Genomic DNA, 18,163 nt, shown 5'->3' with positions numbered 1-18,163 from the left:
ACATGCATGTCAACGTGTTCCCACTGGTCACTTGCCACGGGGCTGGGAGGGTCAGGTGAGCAGGCGACAGGTGTGGATGTGGAGGTTGAAGCTGGATCCACTGCCCTGTCCTTTGTCCCTGGCCTGCCTCTCTTTTTGTGCAGCACAGAAGAAGGAGTCGACCTGTCTAGACCTCCAGGCTACCACGTTATTCAAAGCAGGGACTGGGAGGTGGTGCAGAACTCCGGGACAGGGCTTGTCAACGACCTGTGTGTTGGGCGTGTGCTTGTATGGCTCTATGTCTGATGGAAAACAGGCCGGACAAACACAATGCCTGAATTTATTACCCCATTGCAGCGAGATCACATGTCGACATGCTGGCTCATGCATAACATGTTTGACCACGACACCCAGAGAATTGCGAATGAGGAAATTACAGAGTGAAACATATGTAGGAAGGCAGATAAGAAGAAATTACTGGAGACAGAGGCTGCAAAAAGGTCTTCTGAAGGAAGCCTGAACTATTGGCTCTTCTCACTGGCTGCATGCCCAATCGGAGAGCTTGTCTTTGTTTTGTGGCCCTGAAGCACCCAGGAGACCGATCATTCGCTGTTGTTGCTTTTGTTCCGGATACATTATTGTCTTGGGAATTATTTTACTTCTCTGAGATGAGATGTCACCTCACTTTGATATGATAAGCAGGTCAGTGACTGCTAACGTCATCAGGATGAAAGTGAAGAAAAACAGAAACACTTACAAAAGCTGGGGATAAAAGAACAGATGAACAGGCAATAAACTGAAATATGTCATAGTATTGAACTCATACCGGAGAAATAATGCAAAACAAACTGCACGTAGAGACAAACAATATTGTGGTGCATCTGTGTTGTGTTGTTGTGCTCTCGTCCTCCCAGCGCAGCTGATCGATTGCCCAGTGTGCTGAAGCTAAGTGTACGAGTGCAGCTAAAAATAGCACCACCCCGATGCATTACATCACTGAGAAAGTGAAATCTTAGCTGTCTGCCTGCCAGACTGCCCATCTAAACTCTAAACACTTAACCTCCACATCTCCTCCACATCCCCACCATCTCATCTCATCTCGCTCGCTTCATTCTACAACCCCAGCTCCATCTTCATCTTCCACTCCACCCTTCATCTCTTCCCACCCCTCCTCCTCCTCCTCCTCCTCCTCCTCCCCCTCCTCCCTGTTCTCCTCCATTCTCCTTCACCTCCCCCTTCTCCCTAACAGCTACCGGTCTGATCTAGCTGGCTCCAGCAGCAGCAGCCTGCACCCAGGGTGTTTCCTCTAATGCCTTTGTTCAGAGAGATATTAAGCACAAAAAAAAAAAGGAGCACAGAGACAAACATGAAGCTAGCACTCCACAATCGTCATCTTTGTCTTTTTCTTACTGATGTTTTGACTTTTAATGAAAGAACTTTTCTTCCTCTTATCACTATGAATCACACCTCTTATCTACAATTTCTAACACAGACTATAAAAGCACCCGTGCAAAAATAGGCTCTCTAACAAGTTGCCACACAAACAGCGTTTAAGATCTCTTCGAGCTATATGTGTAATGTGACTGTCAGCAGCGTCAGGCCCACTCTGAGCTATTTTTCCTTTGCCCGAGCCCCACGCTATTCAGTCCGTGCGAGGATCATCAGTCTCCTCACGTGCTGCAGCCCTCTCGGCTCACGCATGTCTGTTGTTTACGTGCTGAAGCACACAGTACAGAGGCAGCTGCGAGAAGCAGGTCACATGGAGACGGCTGATAGCTGGGTTAGTGGGCCAGCGTGAGCCGAGGAGAAGAAGGGGAGAAGGAAGAAAGTCACTTCTGCTGACAAGACATGAGGAGACACTCAAAAGAAGCATGAAGGCAAATACACAAACGGCGTTCGCTTCAGTTGACATGGAAACTGTTACTTGTGGTTCAACACTATGATACTGTGATTCCATGAAGCGGTTTTTTTTTTTTTCCTTTCTTTCTTCATATGTCCAGTTGCATAAGGTTTGAATGTAAAGTTCACAGGTGTTTTGGGTTGAATCTCGGGTTGAGGCGTTCTTGCTGAGCCAGCTGTTAGCAAATAAACACCCACACCCTTCTGGTGTGTTTTACGTCCAAACAACCGCAGCGCTGCAGCTACACTCGCTTACATGAACACACACTACCTCGGTGTAATAGTGTGTCTGTTTGCCTGTGCGAGAGAGGGAGGGGCAGTATGAAAGGCTCGCGCCACTATTAGGGGAACGGGGCATTATATTTCCAGAATAAATCATAGCCGGGAAGCCTGTGGCCTTCGGAGTTTCGGTGTAATCTTCTGTGATGCGGCGATGGGGGACAGTCAGCCCTTTGAAGAGTCAGAGGAAGCCAAAACAAGCTCAGTGTCAACATGTTTACAGTGTCACCAGAGTCATTGAAAGTCCATTTCATTCTGAAATTAATGCGCTTTCATCCGAAGTCTGTTAAATGAATTTGTATTAACCCAAAGCCCTGATCAGAAGTATGAAATACTCAGTATAAATACTGAGTAGTTCCTGAGTTTTTGCAGCCCAACACACAAACTGCGATCACCAGCATTAACCTCATGAAGAGCCTTTTGCCCCTTATCCATATTGCTTCACCAGTCTGTGCTCTTTTGTTCACTAGACCGGCTAGTTAAGCAACAAATAGTTTGTTTTTGGGACTGGTTATCAAGCGCTGGCCTTTACTCCCCACATGGACGATTGAGGCTTGGCTGCCCTCGGCTCTTATCGCTGGTTCATCACTGTTACTTCCTCGGCCAACTCCTGATAGATACTGACCATTAGAGAGTGAAAATGCAGCTGGAGTTTTGGGAGTGCTCTGACGCAGTCGTCTTGCCGTCACAGATTTACCCAATTCAGACCCGCTGAAATCCATTTTTCCGCTTCTTATTCATCAGTAACAAAATGTTCACCTGCTGCCTTAATATATCCAACCCACTAGCAGGAGAGACGATAAAGACATAATCAGTGTTATCCACCTCGCTTCAGAAGGCTGGCAGATTGGTATTTCAAGAAAAAACATGCCTGAAGATAATCACAAAATCATCCCTAAGTATTCGTCAAGTTCTTTTGTCTGGCGAGACAAACCCAAGTCTAATTTCAGTGATTTGCTGTGGTTCATAACAGGCGCTTCTCACACGCTGAGAGTACACAGATATAAAGAGCCTGTGTTATTTTTACCACTGCTGCAATGCTCCGACTACTTCTCATGCTACGCTCATGCAGAAGCCAGAGATGTAGCAAACACCTCCATACAGAAAAAAAATCTCAGAGATGCCACCCACATGAAGCACATTTAGCTCCAGTTTCAGCCGGCCCGCTCTTCCTCCCATCCAGACTGTGGTCAGGGAGTGCTGGTGCAGCCGTAAACTCATGAGCCTCTTTTGATCACCACAGGGCGACTTTCAAGAATCCTCTTGAATTTCCTTCCTCAACATCTGGAGAGAATCAGCGCGAAGACTAGACGGAAAGCTCCTCGCCGGCCATGGGCCGTGCGCATACATCCAGCTATAAAAACACCGTAGCCAGCTGTTCAAGGTCAGCTCCCTGAACACACAGACTCAACGGGTCTGCTCTGCACGACCACAAACATCTGTGTGTGCTGCACACATGATGAGGGAGTGTTGGAACCCGCAAACAGACTGAAGCAACAACACTGAGAGCAGCGCTGTTCTGGATAAATAGCTGAAATACACATACAAATTATCTTGGAAAAAATAAACATAGTTGTAGTCAAAAGTCAAGAGAGAAAGGACATGGCCTACATTGATAGCATATAAAAAAAAAACATGCTAATATATAAAATATTGCTGATATGACCACAACAGTGCCGTGTGTGTTGTGACCTGTTGCATCAAGTCCAGATCAGTAACACTTTCTGCAGTCATCAGGACGATGTGTATGTTTAATCATATTGATCCCACAACCTACAGAAACCCGCTTTGACCCACGAAAGTAGCTTCATTCACTTCTGTTCAACAGTCCATCGATCCAGGACGGATCCCCTACGTGCAAATCGGCCGATCTGCAGCGGCGCCCGTCAATAAGTGACAATAAGGCCAGTCAATACGCAAAGAGTCCGCTTGAGTTCAAAACTCCATCCTCTCTTAATGCTGCTGTGCTCCCACTCACAGCTCACAATTTGGTGACCTATTGTGTAATTCAGCCTTAATCAAAGCTGCGGCTGCTTGCTCATGCCACATCTGAAGTAACCTTTCTCACCGACTTCCACAAACTGAGACTAAATTAGCACAAAGATTTCAAGACACTGCTTCAAACCAACTGTAATTAAACTCAAGGACTTCATGTTTTTCCTGCCTTAGATTACTTTTTGATGGGCAGACGTGATCATGCATGAGGCGGGCTGGTTAAGTGGAGTTTTTCAAAGTTGAATAAAACAAAGAATTTTATTCAGTTCCTTTGTGTGCAGCAATTTCTTAAGTCAGTAACTAAAATTTCTTTACCATAAAAAGAAGAAGTGGCCAAGGGAGTCATTAATCAGACATTTCATTCAACTGTGCAGCTGCTGCTGCTGCTGCGCTTGACTCCGGCTATGGAGCTACAGCGACCCCTATAGGTCACTGTAATGACAGGGTGTGTGAATATAATGAGGAGCGTTTCAGTGACTGGGTTTGAGCTGCAGGCTTACTTATGCCCAAGCATCTTCTTCTCCATATTCCTGTGAATGCAATACTCTGTGTGTGTGTATGTGTGTAGTAGTAGTAATACTATTAGTAAATGTATGTGCAAGACTGTGCATGTATATGCAAGTTATTTCTGTTGTTGTTGTTGTTGTTGTTGTTGTTGTTGTTGTTGTTGTTGTTGTTGTTCAGTGGCTTCATTGCTAAAAATAGATGTTTTCCAGTACTCGGATGAGAGCCAGCTGTTGTCCTCATCTGAAACTCACATTATCGAGTCGTGCTCAGGAAAAGGCTGAAAAGCTGAAACGAATTTGCCGATAAGAGAGGAACAAAAGGCCTGATTATAAAAACAGCTCCCTTCGATTACACCGCATGCAATTTCCTCCCTCGATTCACCATTTCCTGATTCGCCGGGGAAGTAGAGCAGTTCTCATTTGCTATTTCGGGCTATTAAGATAGCGTCACAAAGCGTACTCCATCCATCACACACACCCTCGCGAACACACAGATGCATGCGTTGTGCTTACCTGCAGAGTGCACTAAGCTTAACATTTCTAGTTATTTTTTGCTGTTAGGAGTTTCAACACTTCTCAATTACTGCAACCAAGGACGATGTGCAGATAAGAGTAATATCAGTCTGTAATTTCTTCCGAAACATTCAGCTGGGAACACAGGGTTCAGGCAAAGCTAGAGATCCAGTGCGGACATGAGGCCTGGATGACAACACCGCCGATCTCAACAGTTTCAGGGTAAACATGTCTCGAAACCTCCAAGGTTCGTTCAACTCTACACACCGAGCTCTGCCAAGACAAGCTGTCAAAACTCCAAAAATAGAACAGGATACTGGGGACTTTGACAACTGTAGGCCCCCACTTTGTTTATCATTCAGTGTCAGCAGTCCTGTTTGAAGTCCCAAGAGGACAAACCCGGTGACTCCACGGAATCAGGTCAAAAGTTACCTGTTGGTGCAGAAACGCTGAGTAGGACAGAAAAAAAAAGAAAAGAAATCTTTTCCTTTGTGATGAACATATATGAGAACAGAAATGGATACATTTCCTGTGCACGTTAAATATCCTTTTGCCTTTGAACAGAATGAAATCCATCTTATTTCTCATGGAATATCCAAAGTGTTTCTGGTTTCATCTGCAATGATGACAACACACACTTAATTTAAAATAAGTAAATAAATAAAATATTGAGACCAGAAACAGGTTACAGTCTGCATCAAGTGCTTTAAACTTCAAGGCACTTCTAACTATCAAACTAAGCACAGCGCGGAAGCACAACACTTTTGACCCTTTGTGAAGACAAAGTGATAGTTATTGTTACATAACGATCGAGCGGATCAAACAACGTGGTGAGACTTTTACAGTAATCAATCAACGTTTTACAGCACTGCGTAAAAACTGTGCCGTTGAGTTTAAATCCCAGCACTTGGTGAAAGAGGCTCATCTCTGTGCCTCATCAATCTTGTTTATGACTCTTTATGCGACTGGAAAGCAAATCTTTCAGCAACAACTACTTTGGCGGTCTGTGTAGATAATGATGGCACTTTCATTGGTGTCCTCCAATTATATATGACATATATGCATAACGTAGATAAATGTTAGTGTATACTGAGCTGTTGGGGAGTGTGACTGCTGCGCATTGAATATTAGGGTAGGGCTAGAGTTACAAACATAAAACCAGAGCAAAGAGGTTCGCTTTAACTTTAGTTTGCAGGCTAAATCCAATACATAAATGCAAAAAAAATTAATGAATTGATGAAGAATACAATGTCTTTTGTTTTTGTTTTGCTTCTTTAAAACTATGCAGGTTTCAAAATATCCAACTGTTTTCACAACAAACTCAACCCGGTCAGTGTTTCAGACAGGCAGTCACGCTACGCTCCCTGATGTTACAGAGTCGGTAACCGGATTTAGGGAAATGCATGTGGAAATAGTTCATAAAAGGGATGAGTCATACAGGATGTGCAGCGCCGCTTTCACGTACACCCAGAGAGGAGAAGCAGAAGACGGGGGAAACGGGGGGGAAAAGTCAGTTTGTGTTAGTTTTTGCCTCATTCTTCAGAAATGGAATGAACAGGACAAGGTCAGGATGGAGAGCGAGGAGGAGAAAGACGCTGCTGACGTGACGAAAGGTTGATCCGATGGAGAGGAGTGAGGACAAGGTGTGAGACGAGCCGGAGGAGCGTAATGTGAAACTCCCAGGAGGCCGTCCTCACTTCTCTGCCGTCCACACGGACACACACACACACACACACACACACACACACATTAACACTGTTAGCTCCAGCCCAATAGAAAAAAAAAAAACATTTCTGAAGCACATTCAAATCATATCGAGGCCATTTGGCTTAATTTGTCTCACTGTTTGTTTTTGGAACAATTACGAACAGAAATGACATCCTGAGAGCTTGAAGAAGAAGAAAACTCTCAAAAGGAAGAAAAAAACAACAAGCTTGTTTTCAGTATCTTGAACAGAGATCGTTTCTAGCTGCGTGTGGGCAAAGCAAAGGCTAAGCAATCAAATATTTAGTCATTCTTTCTCCTGCTGCTGTTGTTTAGCTTTCAGAGTTTCGAAGCCGCCGCTCAGTGTAAAATATGATAAAACAGGAATTTTCTCTGACGTCAGAGAAACACGCACGCACATATAAAAGCCCTCTCTGCTTATAATGATTGATTGGCCGTGATGGGAATAGATAAACTTCCTGAGGAAAAGCGGAGTCGCTCACTTCGTTGGGAGAGACTTGTGTTGATTTTACGATGGGCCGAAAGCAGGGGGGAAAGGTGGATTCTTGGATTGCACAATTCCTGCGACTTCCTCCAACGCACACAAAAGAAGGGGACGTTTAATAGAGACGCGAGGCGGCTTCCACTGTCTGCTCACAGCCGGGAAATGATGGCGGGACGAGGGGGCTGTGCGACAGAGAGGAGTTCATGTACGTGTGCGTGTGCACGCGCACGTGTTTATGGAGCGGGGAGCAAAGCCTCTGAATGCTGGACTCCGTCCCAGAGCTAACAGGAAATCTTTTATAACCAGAAGTAAGAGTCACCCAAACACCTCCCAGAGACAGGAACGAAACGCGGTGACCACCGGGGGCAAACGCGCCCAGCGAGTGGGAACGGACGGCCGTTCAATCACAATGGATGAGAACCTCGATTGTTTTGTTTGCAGTAAAGATCAAGATTAGATTTCTCTTTCCTGAACATGTGATTTCGAGCACACACACACCCACACACACACACCCACACACACACTTACATCCCATTGTGACATGCAGGGTGTCTCGTATAATTCTCACTATCCAGTTTGGAAACATGATTTTATTCTCACACTGGAAGCTATGTGGACACGGCTCTGGGCGCCGTCCGCCTCCTCTCTGACGTTAATGGGGAAGGGACAGAGCTGAATGGGATGATGAAGAGCCTAAGGAGCTGAGAAATGAGAAAAAAGCACTCTGACTGATAATAAAGGAAATCCATTGTATTTCCAAAATATCCATTAGTTCAGCGACCTTGTTGGCTCTAACTCTGGTACAAAGCCTGACGTGTTCGATGTGCTTCTACTGCATTTAACACTAAACATGACAATGAATGAAAAAGTTTGGCGAAGAAAAATAGTAAAACCCTCAACTTTCCTTTGACATTTACGCTGAACCGTCAGAACTTGAGACAAATGTCCTGACTGCATGCTGGTTCCCTCTGAGCTCATGCGCTCTTTGTTATCTGTTGTTTTTAGTCCCGCTGAGTGTCATGCCACCTTGTAAAAGCTGTCCTCACATGCTCATGGCTTTTATCACTTAACTTTATATGTCTCAAGATAACAACCAACATAAATTCCAAACCAGTCGTACCAGAATACACAGGGCTCGGCTCGGCCTCACCCTGATACCTTCACTGAACTGCTTCACTGCTCCAGTAGGATTTCTGCCGCTGCTGTCTTCCTCCATCTTTTCAGCAGTGCGTGCGCGGCGTCACCTCGTAGATGTCTTAAGAAAGATTGATTCCCTGCTTCATCCTTCAGCAGGCTTCTATTTCTAACTGCCGGTGCATGTATAAAGTTATTTTTCAACACCTGGCATATGACATCTAATTATGCGCCATCTAAAGTAAAGTTTCAAGAAAATTCCCAGGAGATCAAGACAAGTCTGCAGTAGTTTCTTGGAACATTTTCTGTACTCCCAGAGCTGAATAAAAAATCACATGACACTGAGATAATTGTGAAAACAGGCTTGGTGTGTAATAGATAGCCTTACCAGCCAACGTTACAGGGACTTTATTTTTACTTTCATTACTTAAATATGCTCCAAGTCTAGGGGAACAGAGATTTCTCATTTACAGTTTGACCTTTTAGAAGTAATAAATGTACTCTCTGCTTGCTGTAACTTCACAAATTCACAGTGATGGATGATCTGACAGGTCACTCCATCTCCACTCTTGCTTGTGCATCCGTTCCCATTGGGCTCCTTTCACAATTATCTAACAACTGAATATGCTACTCCGGGGCCATTATTGAGAAAGAAATTAAAAAACTCAGGAAATTGAATTTGATTTTCTCCACACAGAGGGCACAGGCAGTAGTTAACTACAGCTAGAACAGACAGTGTCCGCTCTGTCGGAGGTGGGTGGAGCTTTATCTGACACTTATAATCAATGGAGCGATCAAAGCAAGCCGGAGACCTTCAATCCTGTCAATCATCATGTATTTTACACTTAAAGACCCAGGATGCCAAATGATTACATGAGCTTGTAACTCCAACGTTTCGATTTGTTTCATTTCATATTCCAAAAGGACAGACAATCACATTTTTACAGCTTAATACTACAGCAGCAGGGTGAGGCCAAAGATATGGATTCAGATAAAACCACCACCAACAATAAACATAGACTTTGAACACACTTCAAACTGAAAGCAGCATCAAGATGAAACTAAATCATTATGTAGACACAACAAAACCTGTAGAAGCACGTCTTTCTACAGCAGAAATATGAATACATAAAGGCTTTGTTCTTAAGCTTTAAATTTTAAAGTCCTCACGAGCGTCACTCTATAATTTCTGGAATGAGTTTTTCCTTTGCAAACGGCTATCTTATGATACTTGAAAGAAGATTTCGAGGGATGAGAGACTGTAAGAGGATTTCGAGACACAGAATGGTTAAAAAATGAATAAAGGAATTACTAAAAGGACTTAAGTTCATGATTATGTAACTTGTGATGAGCTTTATGTTTGAATTCACTCAAGAGTTCATGCTGTGCATGCTGAATAAAAAAAAGCTTCGAATCTGTAACAAAATGCATCATCTCATTTATCCAACATTGAAAACATTGAACTGTTTGGATAATTGGTGTAATAACCTCATTAAGGAGGATTATGGAATTAACTTCCAAACTCAACACCTTAAGGCAGGTTTGTGTGCTGAACACAAATGGATCAGAAATGAGAGGGTACAGAAAACAAAAAACACACGACACAAACAAAATTTGTTCCTGGAGGCTTCTACAAAAATGAAACAAAAAAGATTGGGTTGTTTTTATTGCTTAGCTTTTTCAGATGAAAGATAAAGTGCACGGTTGAGAGAAGACAAATGACGTCAATTCGTCTATTTTAAGTCGGCACATTTTGCACAGCGGCACCGGATGACCATTTGGAGGAAACTTCTTAAGAGAAGATTCATTCAGGCCTCCAGCTTGACTGCCTGGGATTAAAAGAAGCCGCGCTTCATTAGAGGGCTACAGAGAAACGCTGAACTTTTGAAACCACGGCACGGTCTCCGACGCGTGCTGCACGCAAGGAGGAAGGCTTCAATATACAGTAAAGTATCGACAAGGAGAGAGAAGAGGGTGGAAATTTCCATCCGAAACCCTTTCAGGTTCAGGGGCTCTGTCTGGGCCATAAACAGGCTGAGTCCAAGGTGGCTAGCCCCCAAGGACTGCTTTACAAAGGACTCGTGTTTGTCAACCAAAGAGAGGGGGGACCGGTGGAAAATTACCAGTCCCGCACTCAGCCACGTGCACGCCCGTGCACGCAGACGCAGACACACACACACACACACGGTGGGGACCAGCGGAGACGCGGACCTGCAGCCGCACATCTACCTCGCTCATGGGTTATGTGACAGCTTGCGTTTTTAATGGGAGGGGGTGCGGGGGGGGCATGGTTGCGTTGTCATGACGCGCCGGCCCGCAAACTACGCAACCGGCGACATTCGATGGTGTGTGTCCACGTCGCGTGTGCACATTTCCAAGAAAATACTTGTGACATATCTTGCTGCTAATGAGAGCGGGTAGCTGCTGCATGTCTGTGTGTTTGTGCACGAGAGTGTTATGTCTCACGAAAACGATCATTTCATAGATGTTTGCGGATTGGACTCTCTGATCCATAAAGCACAGAAAGATGAACGCCTCTGCAACAAATTCCCAAAGGTGCGCCATCCATATACAGCAATCAGTGAATGCAAACTGTTGAAAATGCCAAATAAACCGAAGAAGCATTGCAGACTGCCGGGCTGACGGTGAGAGCAACGGCGTTACCTGAGTTCCAAGGCAGCCCACCATCATGTGAGTCAGCAGTTTGGCAGCAAACATGGGGAATCGGGAGCAGAGCGTGTGGGATATGATGGCCAAGGCGAAACCTGACAAGGAAGACGTGGAGGACAATGAAACGGATGTCACCGATCCGTCTTTGGACTGTGGGAGTACAAAGACGATGCATGCCTGTATAATAAAAATTCAACAGAAAAACAAGTTGAAGCTGGATTCTTACCTGAGATACAGATGAATCCTGAGGCATAGAAGGCGTCGTTGTACGAGGCGAGCAAAGTAAACTCGGCGTGGGCCGCGTAGATGGACAAGTGGGAGCACGCACATTCGACGTAATTCCCACCCTCCTTCACAACCCTGCAGTACTGACCATCTGATGACCAGCTGGACGAACAGAAGACAAAAGAGGACCAGACAAAACAGCAGTGAGCGAGGAAATACAGATGAGAAAGAAACATAAGAGACATGTTCTCATGTACAGTTTTCCTTTTTCAGTGTTATTTGTCATGGCCTATGTTGTTCGGGTACCAAGAGTTTAGCTGTGATTCCTCTTCACCATTTGCTGGTTTTTCAATATTAGTGCAATAATGACTTTTGTTTCTTGGTGCATATTGTCCAAATAGCAGCTCAGGCCAAACAAAACCAGCCAATTTTTTAACTTGTAACAGAGTGTTCCAGCCAAGGCTTGTTCCACACTGCAGGAATGTCCTCGGCAGACCCGGTCCAAGAGGGAGGACTCAGAGCACAGGAGACAGAACGCGCAGATATTGAACAGAAAGACGGTCAAACGGAGGCCCTGCTGAAAGAACTTGGACTTTTGCCCTGCTCGGAGGAAAATGTTCAACCAATTAAGCGGAAAAAGGACAAACAGAGGTTAGCATGGCTTTATAGCTGTAGATGGTTATTAATATGTGTACAGTGGCAGAATAAATCACTTATCCGAGATGAATTACAGTTTATGAAGAAAAAAAATGTTTGAGGACACAAATACTCAAATGGACAATTATAAAACACTGTATAAATAAGAATGCACAGTTTTTGAGGTTTACTGTAAAGCCTGAATGTGGATGTGCTTGCGTTTTCTGGGAATGGTTGTGCATAAGTCAGAAAACACGTGTGTCATTACCTGGCAGTGGTCTGGTTCCAGAGAAGGCACACAGACTGGCCTGGTTTGACCTGCTGTCCGGGGGTGTGGATACGATACACCACCTCACTGCCATCTTCGAGAGGTCGCGACCCTCTGTCCTGGAGGGTGACTGAGAATACCTTTATACAAACAGGGACAAGCGAGAGGGGGGAGAATTTAACTGCAGAGACTAAAAAATTAATGGCTGGTTTATATCAAGTCAACACTGCCACCTGCTGTTTAAACAAACTTATTATTGTTAAACACACTGAATGATCTTTGCGGCTCTCCTACCTTCCCACTGAGAGCAGTGTTTGTATCATTGCTAAGAAACCAGTGTTCGGTTTTGAACTCGGTCAGCTGAATCCGGCTGAGGTTCCTGCAGTCGGCTGTCGGGGCTGCCGGCACGGCCAGCAGGGCGTCCGGGAGCTGGAAGAAGTCTGTGTTACGGCCCCTGAATTTGTGCCCGTTGATCTGTGTGGGGTACCACTGGAAGGCAGAGATGGTCATATACGGACACGTCTCCAGGACGGCGCCTTTTCTGCAGAGACCACACACACACACACAAACACATACACACATCAAACTGTGAAATGACTAAAAACGATGTTACATACATTTATTTTTTGCTGGTGGGAGGAAACTAAATCTATGCACGCACTGGGGGGACAATTAAACTCAACACAGAAAAAGCCTTCAAGCAAAACGTGGACTTGAAACTGTTTCAAACGCTCACATTTCACACTGGCTCTCAGTGAGAAGAGAGAACGCAAATCGCTCGGCCATCTCCGCCAGGTGACTAAGGCCTCGGGTGTCGATTCGGTTGGGATTGACCAAGGCACACAACAGGTCGTAGGTCAGATTGCGGCTGCTTTCTTGCAACAGTGTCCTTTCTGCCTCTGTAAGCACCTTGATCAGGAGAAACGACAGGATGAGACTTGTGATTTTCATCACATGGACGTACAGCTTCTGATATACGCATGACTTCGACTCAAGTGAGCTTGAACACTGTTAATATTTCACTCTGAATTAATGCAGCATTTTCCGCAGTGTCTCCAATCTTCTTCTCAGTTGCTCGTTGTAAACAAGCCTCCCCGCTTCCTCTCGCAGTGCAACTCGTTTCTCTTCCGCCCTTCACACACCCTTTCATATTAAATTGCAGTGCTGTCTGCAGGCCAAGTGAGCGCAGTACATATTCAGACTCACAGCAGTGTAGTGACAGCAGCACTTATGATGAATGACAACTAAAATCTTTTACAGTGACAAAACTAGTCCACAGATCTGGAAGAGGAGCTTGCACGAGGTGACGTGTTCATGCTTTACAAAGCTGTTTGACTCACAGTAAAATCACTGAACTAACACTATGAGGAATCATAAGTGATCTGCAGCAAGATCTTAAAACGCTGACAGGAAATAAATAAATGTTTCACTGTGGATGTCAAACCAGGCAGAAGAGCGTTATGAGACATTTTAGAGGAAATGACTTGGTGCTTTTAGATAAAGTTCAATAATGTACAAAAATCAGTCACATTCTATATTTTCCATAATCCCCCAGATACATTGAGTTTAATAACTGGTAAATGGCAGAGTTTACAGTAGTCTTACCTTCCCCAAAGCTTCGAGCACGGCGATCGTCTGCTCACGGCTGAGAGGTGCAGTGACTTTATTCATCAATGCGTGCAGCACCTGATTGATGATATTTGGGTGGAGGGGCTGCTGTAGCTGATCCAGTAAGACCCACACAGCTTCACTTGCTGCATTCGACACCACAGTCACATTAGCAAGGCCAAACTGAGGGTGCACTGCGGCGCCCCCTGTGGGATTGTACAGCTCAACCTGGAAGCGCTTCGGTGTGGGAAAAGATGAGGCAAGGTCAGGGGTCAGGTAGATGTCCAGAGACGTATTCCGACGCCCCACGTTGAAGGTCAGTCGGCCCTCCTGCTTAGGAAAGTCCATGCCGGCTTTAGCGGGCCAGATAATCCAGGGACCCACCGCATCCTCCCTGGGAAGCTCCTACAGACAATCAAAAGACATTTTCCTTATGAAATCTGTTTGTATTGTTTAAGCAGTATGCTGACGAGCTACAAAAGGTTTTAAAACCGTGTTTGTTTATTGTGTGTTATAAGAAAAAAGTTATATTATTTTGAATTCTTAAGCTGAAAAGTGATGCAAAACAAAACCTCTTTCTTCTGGACATGGCACGGCCTTGTCTGCAGCGAGCAGACAAGTGCAGTTGAGCTTTTTGTCGTCGTTATTGCCGACCATAATGTAAATCCCTGTGAGAACAAGCTTTCATTATGCCGCAGACCTATTGTGCTACATCTGCTGGGAGAGATGAAAGCAGGTGACCTTGCCATGTGTCTCTGTGAGGTTTCGAGTGCACCGGACAGTTACTTTCATCTTGTATATCAAAAAGTGTGTGTGGGCGCCTCTCGAGCCGAGTGCAGATATCTCCTAACATGATACCTCAGAGAAAAGGAGGGTGACAGTGAGATTAAAGAGGTGTTGAGAGAGGGAAACTTCCATCCCTTTGAACTCCATTAATAGAAATAAAACATTACTTTGAGCTAGATATGTGTACAGCATTAATATTGACAATATAAAGACCGGATATTCCTAAAAAACAACAGTAAAATCTAAGAAAAAATATCAAGTTAATGCATTTCTGAATTGATAAATAAGACGAGCAGCTTAACATCTGGCAGGCATTAATATTTAAATGACTTCTATGATATTTTAAATTACAATTCTAGAGGCTGACAGTCAAAAAACGCTTACAAACCAAGAGTAAATGGAAAAAAGTGCCTTGATAAGGTTATGTAACATTTAGGACAGTTTTGTGTGAATGCCAAACATCATCTGTGTTTCTTCACACACAGCCTGCGGTCGTGTCTTACCACTGTGCGATACTGTACAGACATGGCTGAAGCAGTGCTGGCTCGTCTGTGAACCTGGAGACTGAGCTTTGTGGTGGTCAGCGTGGCGATGGGCAGTCTGTGACCCATGGCGAAGAACACGAGGCCCCGTGGGTCGTCGCTCTCTGCCAGGGTGACGTTGGCAAAGCGGGCGGTCTCATTAATGGCGGCTCCGGCACCCACCTGATAGATTTCCACCAAGAACCACGCCTGGAACTCAGGGTCCTGCGGCAAAGTAGATGAGTGACTGTTTGAATCGGTGCTCCTAATTTTACCATCAACCGTCACCAAGAACAATTTGAGTTCATGAGGGTAACGCGATCCCAGCGTCCCCGGTCTAACCTCGTCGTGCTGGACCTCGAGTGTGAGCGCACACATGATCTCTCCTCTCCTACAGACGGTTATTCCTGAGGTCTGCACAAGCTGTGCAGTTAAGCTGACTCCGTCACTGACAAGGCTCGGACTCGCTGTGCTGAAAGTAGCTCTCCAGAAGACCTGCACATCCTCAAATGCTCTGAAAAGAGTAAAGACAAAAAACAAAACAAAAAACAAAGCACATTAATCATAGAGGGAGAAAATTTTGGTGACAGTTTATCCTGATTTTTTAACCATATACTTAAACCCCCAAAACAAAACAATGACTTATTATTTTTTACCTGTTCTCTTGTCTCTCTACGTAGAGCACAGTTGTCCTGTTCTCTGAATCCTCGTCCAGAGTTTGGCCCGTCAAAGAATTAAGACTGAACCCCACAATACCATTATGAAGGTCACTTCCTGTACCAGATACGGAGACGGGCGCAAAAAGAACAAAACAAAAATAAACAACAGATATATCAAAGAAAAGTGACTTTGCAATTAATCGAAGTCTGTACTATATATTTAAAAAGCAAACTCTGCAACAGTAATGTAAAAAGAAGCGCAACACATGAGCAGCAGACAAGTTAAAAAATATTGCAAATAAATTGCATTGTGAACCAAACTTAACCCAGTAATCAATTTAAAAATACAGTTTTTTACAGTGTAAGAGCTGCATGAACACTTTGGGAAGTTTTAGCTACTATTCAGTGCAGATGAATGGTATGAGGATTTCCAAGGTGTCTAATTGACATAAACAGCATGAATACTTGTGTTTGATTATTGTGAGTCCTCATCTAAAGTGAAGTAAAATTACATCTTAAAGTTGTTTCAAACAGTACAGCATGAAAGGTGAACATTTATATTACCAAGAATGGTGATCTTGGCAAATGCTCCAAAGCCCTGGTCTGGACTGTCTGCGATCTGCGCCCCTCCCTCTGGATCGCTGAGGTAGATGTAGAACACCTCCCGGCCCTCGGGCTCCGAGTCGTCCAGGATGAGCAGGATGAGCTCAGCCTCACTCTGACCGGCCTGCAGGAACACGGTGGTGGACTGCAGACGGAAGTCCTGCTCTTCCCTCGCGAGACTCGCGGCAGGATCCAGAGTGAAGGGAACGGGCGTTGTGCTTCCATCTGAACGGAGACGCAAAGTTAAACTACACTAGTTAGAACTGTACGAGTGTCACCAAATCCACGACCTGAATGTGAAAATAAACACAGCTCACACATACCTCCGTAGGCTTGCACCCGGACCCTCACAGCCCCAGCATCACCGTCAGACCGGCGCACTCTCAGGACCACCCGCCTCTCCTGCTGGGTTTCCTCATCTCTATCCTCCGGTACTTCGACGGCTCCTGGTCCGATGCTGAGAACGCCGCCGGTCACGTCACTGGCGAGGATGGTGACGGTGGCCACGCTGTGCAGAGGGTTGATTCGAGGAGAGACGCCCAGCCAAGCCGGGTCTGGATTGAGGACCTGAGCATCTGTTAGGTTTACTTGAAAATTCTCATCGGGCTCTGAGAGCGAGTCGTCAAGTATCGAAAGCTGGAGTGAAGAGTTGGTTTGACGGGATGAGTCGAAGACCAAACGGCCATCTGGCACGGCGATGAAGTCCTCCCCGGCCGCCGCACTGCCTGCCACCGTCCTGTAGGTGAGGTGGGTGGTGTTGCCACGAGAACCATAAAGTCTCTGAACGTAAAGCGTTATAGTCTGGATGTCCTCTGCAATCACAAGCTGGCGGGAAACGGGGGCAAACTGGTAGACCCCCAGGGGCTCAACCTCAGCCACGATGAACCCTGATCTGTGCGGACAGACGGGAGCGATTAGCACGCCGCGTTTTAACTCACAGATCCACCACAGGTTTAAAAACGCTATGAAGCATCTACCTGAACTTGACAGCAGCCGGTGCAGCGGGGCTGGGTGCAGCGCCGGTGAGGTGTATGGCGTAAACAGCTGGCTCTAACGTATCAGCAACAGCTGTGAGAGATATGGCTTTACTCCGCTCCCCGTGGACCAGGGTCAATGAACCTGAATATGAAGACAGAGGACAACAGTTAAACATTCTAACAGGAATAAATCATGTGGCCTGTTGTGCTAAGTCCCTCTCTGGCTGTCTCACCTGTGCTTGGAGTGATGACCCCGGTCTTAAAGCCAGGCAGAGTCTGTCCTGAAGGATACCCAGCTTTCCACTGCACGGTGACGTCCCCAAAAAGCCCCGTTCGGGTCACCTTTGCCTCACACCTCCCTGTTTCTACGTCTGAAACCAGGAGAGCCACTGAGGCGAAGCCAACCTGCATAAGAGAAGTCAAAATGGAGCGTTAACGGTGTTTCTTGGTGGTGAAACTTCAGCAGAACTGAAATTTGTACAAAATGCAATACATCAACAAATGACCTCTGAACTGGCGGCTTCTTCGGGAACGGTTATCGTAGCGAGGCTGCCTTCCTGAAGGAGACGAGGCAGAGAGCCGAGGACGGGACTGACGAGTCTAACGTCAGTGAGCTGCGCCGTGAAGCTCGACCCAACGGACAAATACACCTAAACGACAAGTGGGAGGAAACAGGAAAAATGTTTGTATTCATGT

At 45.4% G+C, this 18,163-nt stretch overlaps 1 protein-coding gene across 1 annotated transcript in view; it reads right to left on the bottom strand.

Annotated features, from left to right (window-relative positions):
* Positions 1-18,163, bottom strand: part of adgrv1 (adhesion G protein-coupled receptor V1) — a 96,207-nt gene that overhangs the window by 31,930 nt on the left and 46,114 nt on the right. Inside the window, exons 75-88 of the mRNA XM_030104338.1 lie at positions 17,974-18,117; positions 17,701-17,872; positions 17,468-17,609; positions 16,814-17,382; positions 16,452-16,715; positions 15,885-16,002; positions 15,571-15,742; positions 15,211-15,453; positions 13,919-14,326; positions 13,050-13,222; positions 12,608-12,854; positions 12,314-12,453; positions 11,411-11,571; positions 11,179-11,279 (exon numbers count right to left, since the gene is read on the bottom strand). Coding sequence (XP_029960198.1) covers positions 11,179-11,279; positions 11,411-11,571; positions 12,314-12,453; positions 12,608-12,854; positions 13,050-13,222; positions 13,919-14,326; positions 15,211-15,453; positions 15,571-15,742; positions 15,885-16,002; positions 16,452-16,715; positions 16,814-17,382; positions 17,468-17,609; positions 17,701-17,872; positions 17,974-18,117 — 3,054 coding nt within the window. The remainder of the gene's footprint in view (positions 1-11,178; positions 11,280-11,410; positions 11,572-12,313; positions 12,454-12,607; positions 12,855-13,049; positions 13,223-13,918; positions 14,327-15,210; positions 15,454-15,570; positions 15,743-15,884; positions 16,003-16,451; positions 16,716-16,813; positions 17,383-17,467; positions 17,610-17,700; positions 17,873-17,973; positions 18,118-18,163) is intronic.

Source organism: Salarias fasciatus, chromosome 12 (assembly GCF_902148845.1).
Source record: "Salarias fasciatus chromosome 12, fSalaFa1.1, whole genome shotgun sequence".
In the NCBI taxonomy this organism is placed as follows: Eukaryota; Metazoa; Chordata; class Actinopteri; order Blenniiformes; family Blenniidae; genus Salarias; species Salarias fasciatus.
The sequence above is the reverse complement of the archived record's forward strand: the minus strand, read 5'-3'. Positions and strand labels throughout refer to the sequence as shown.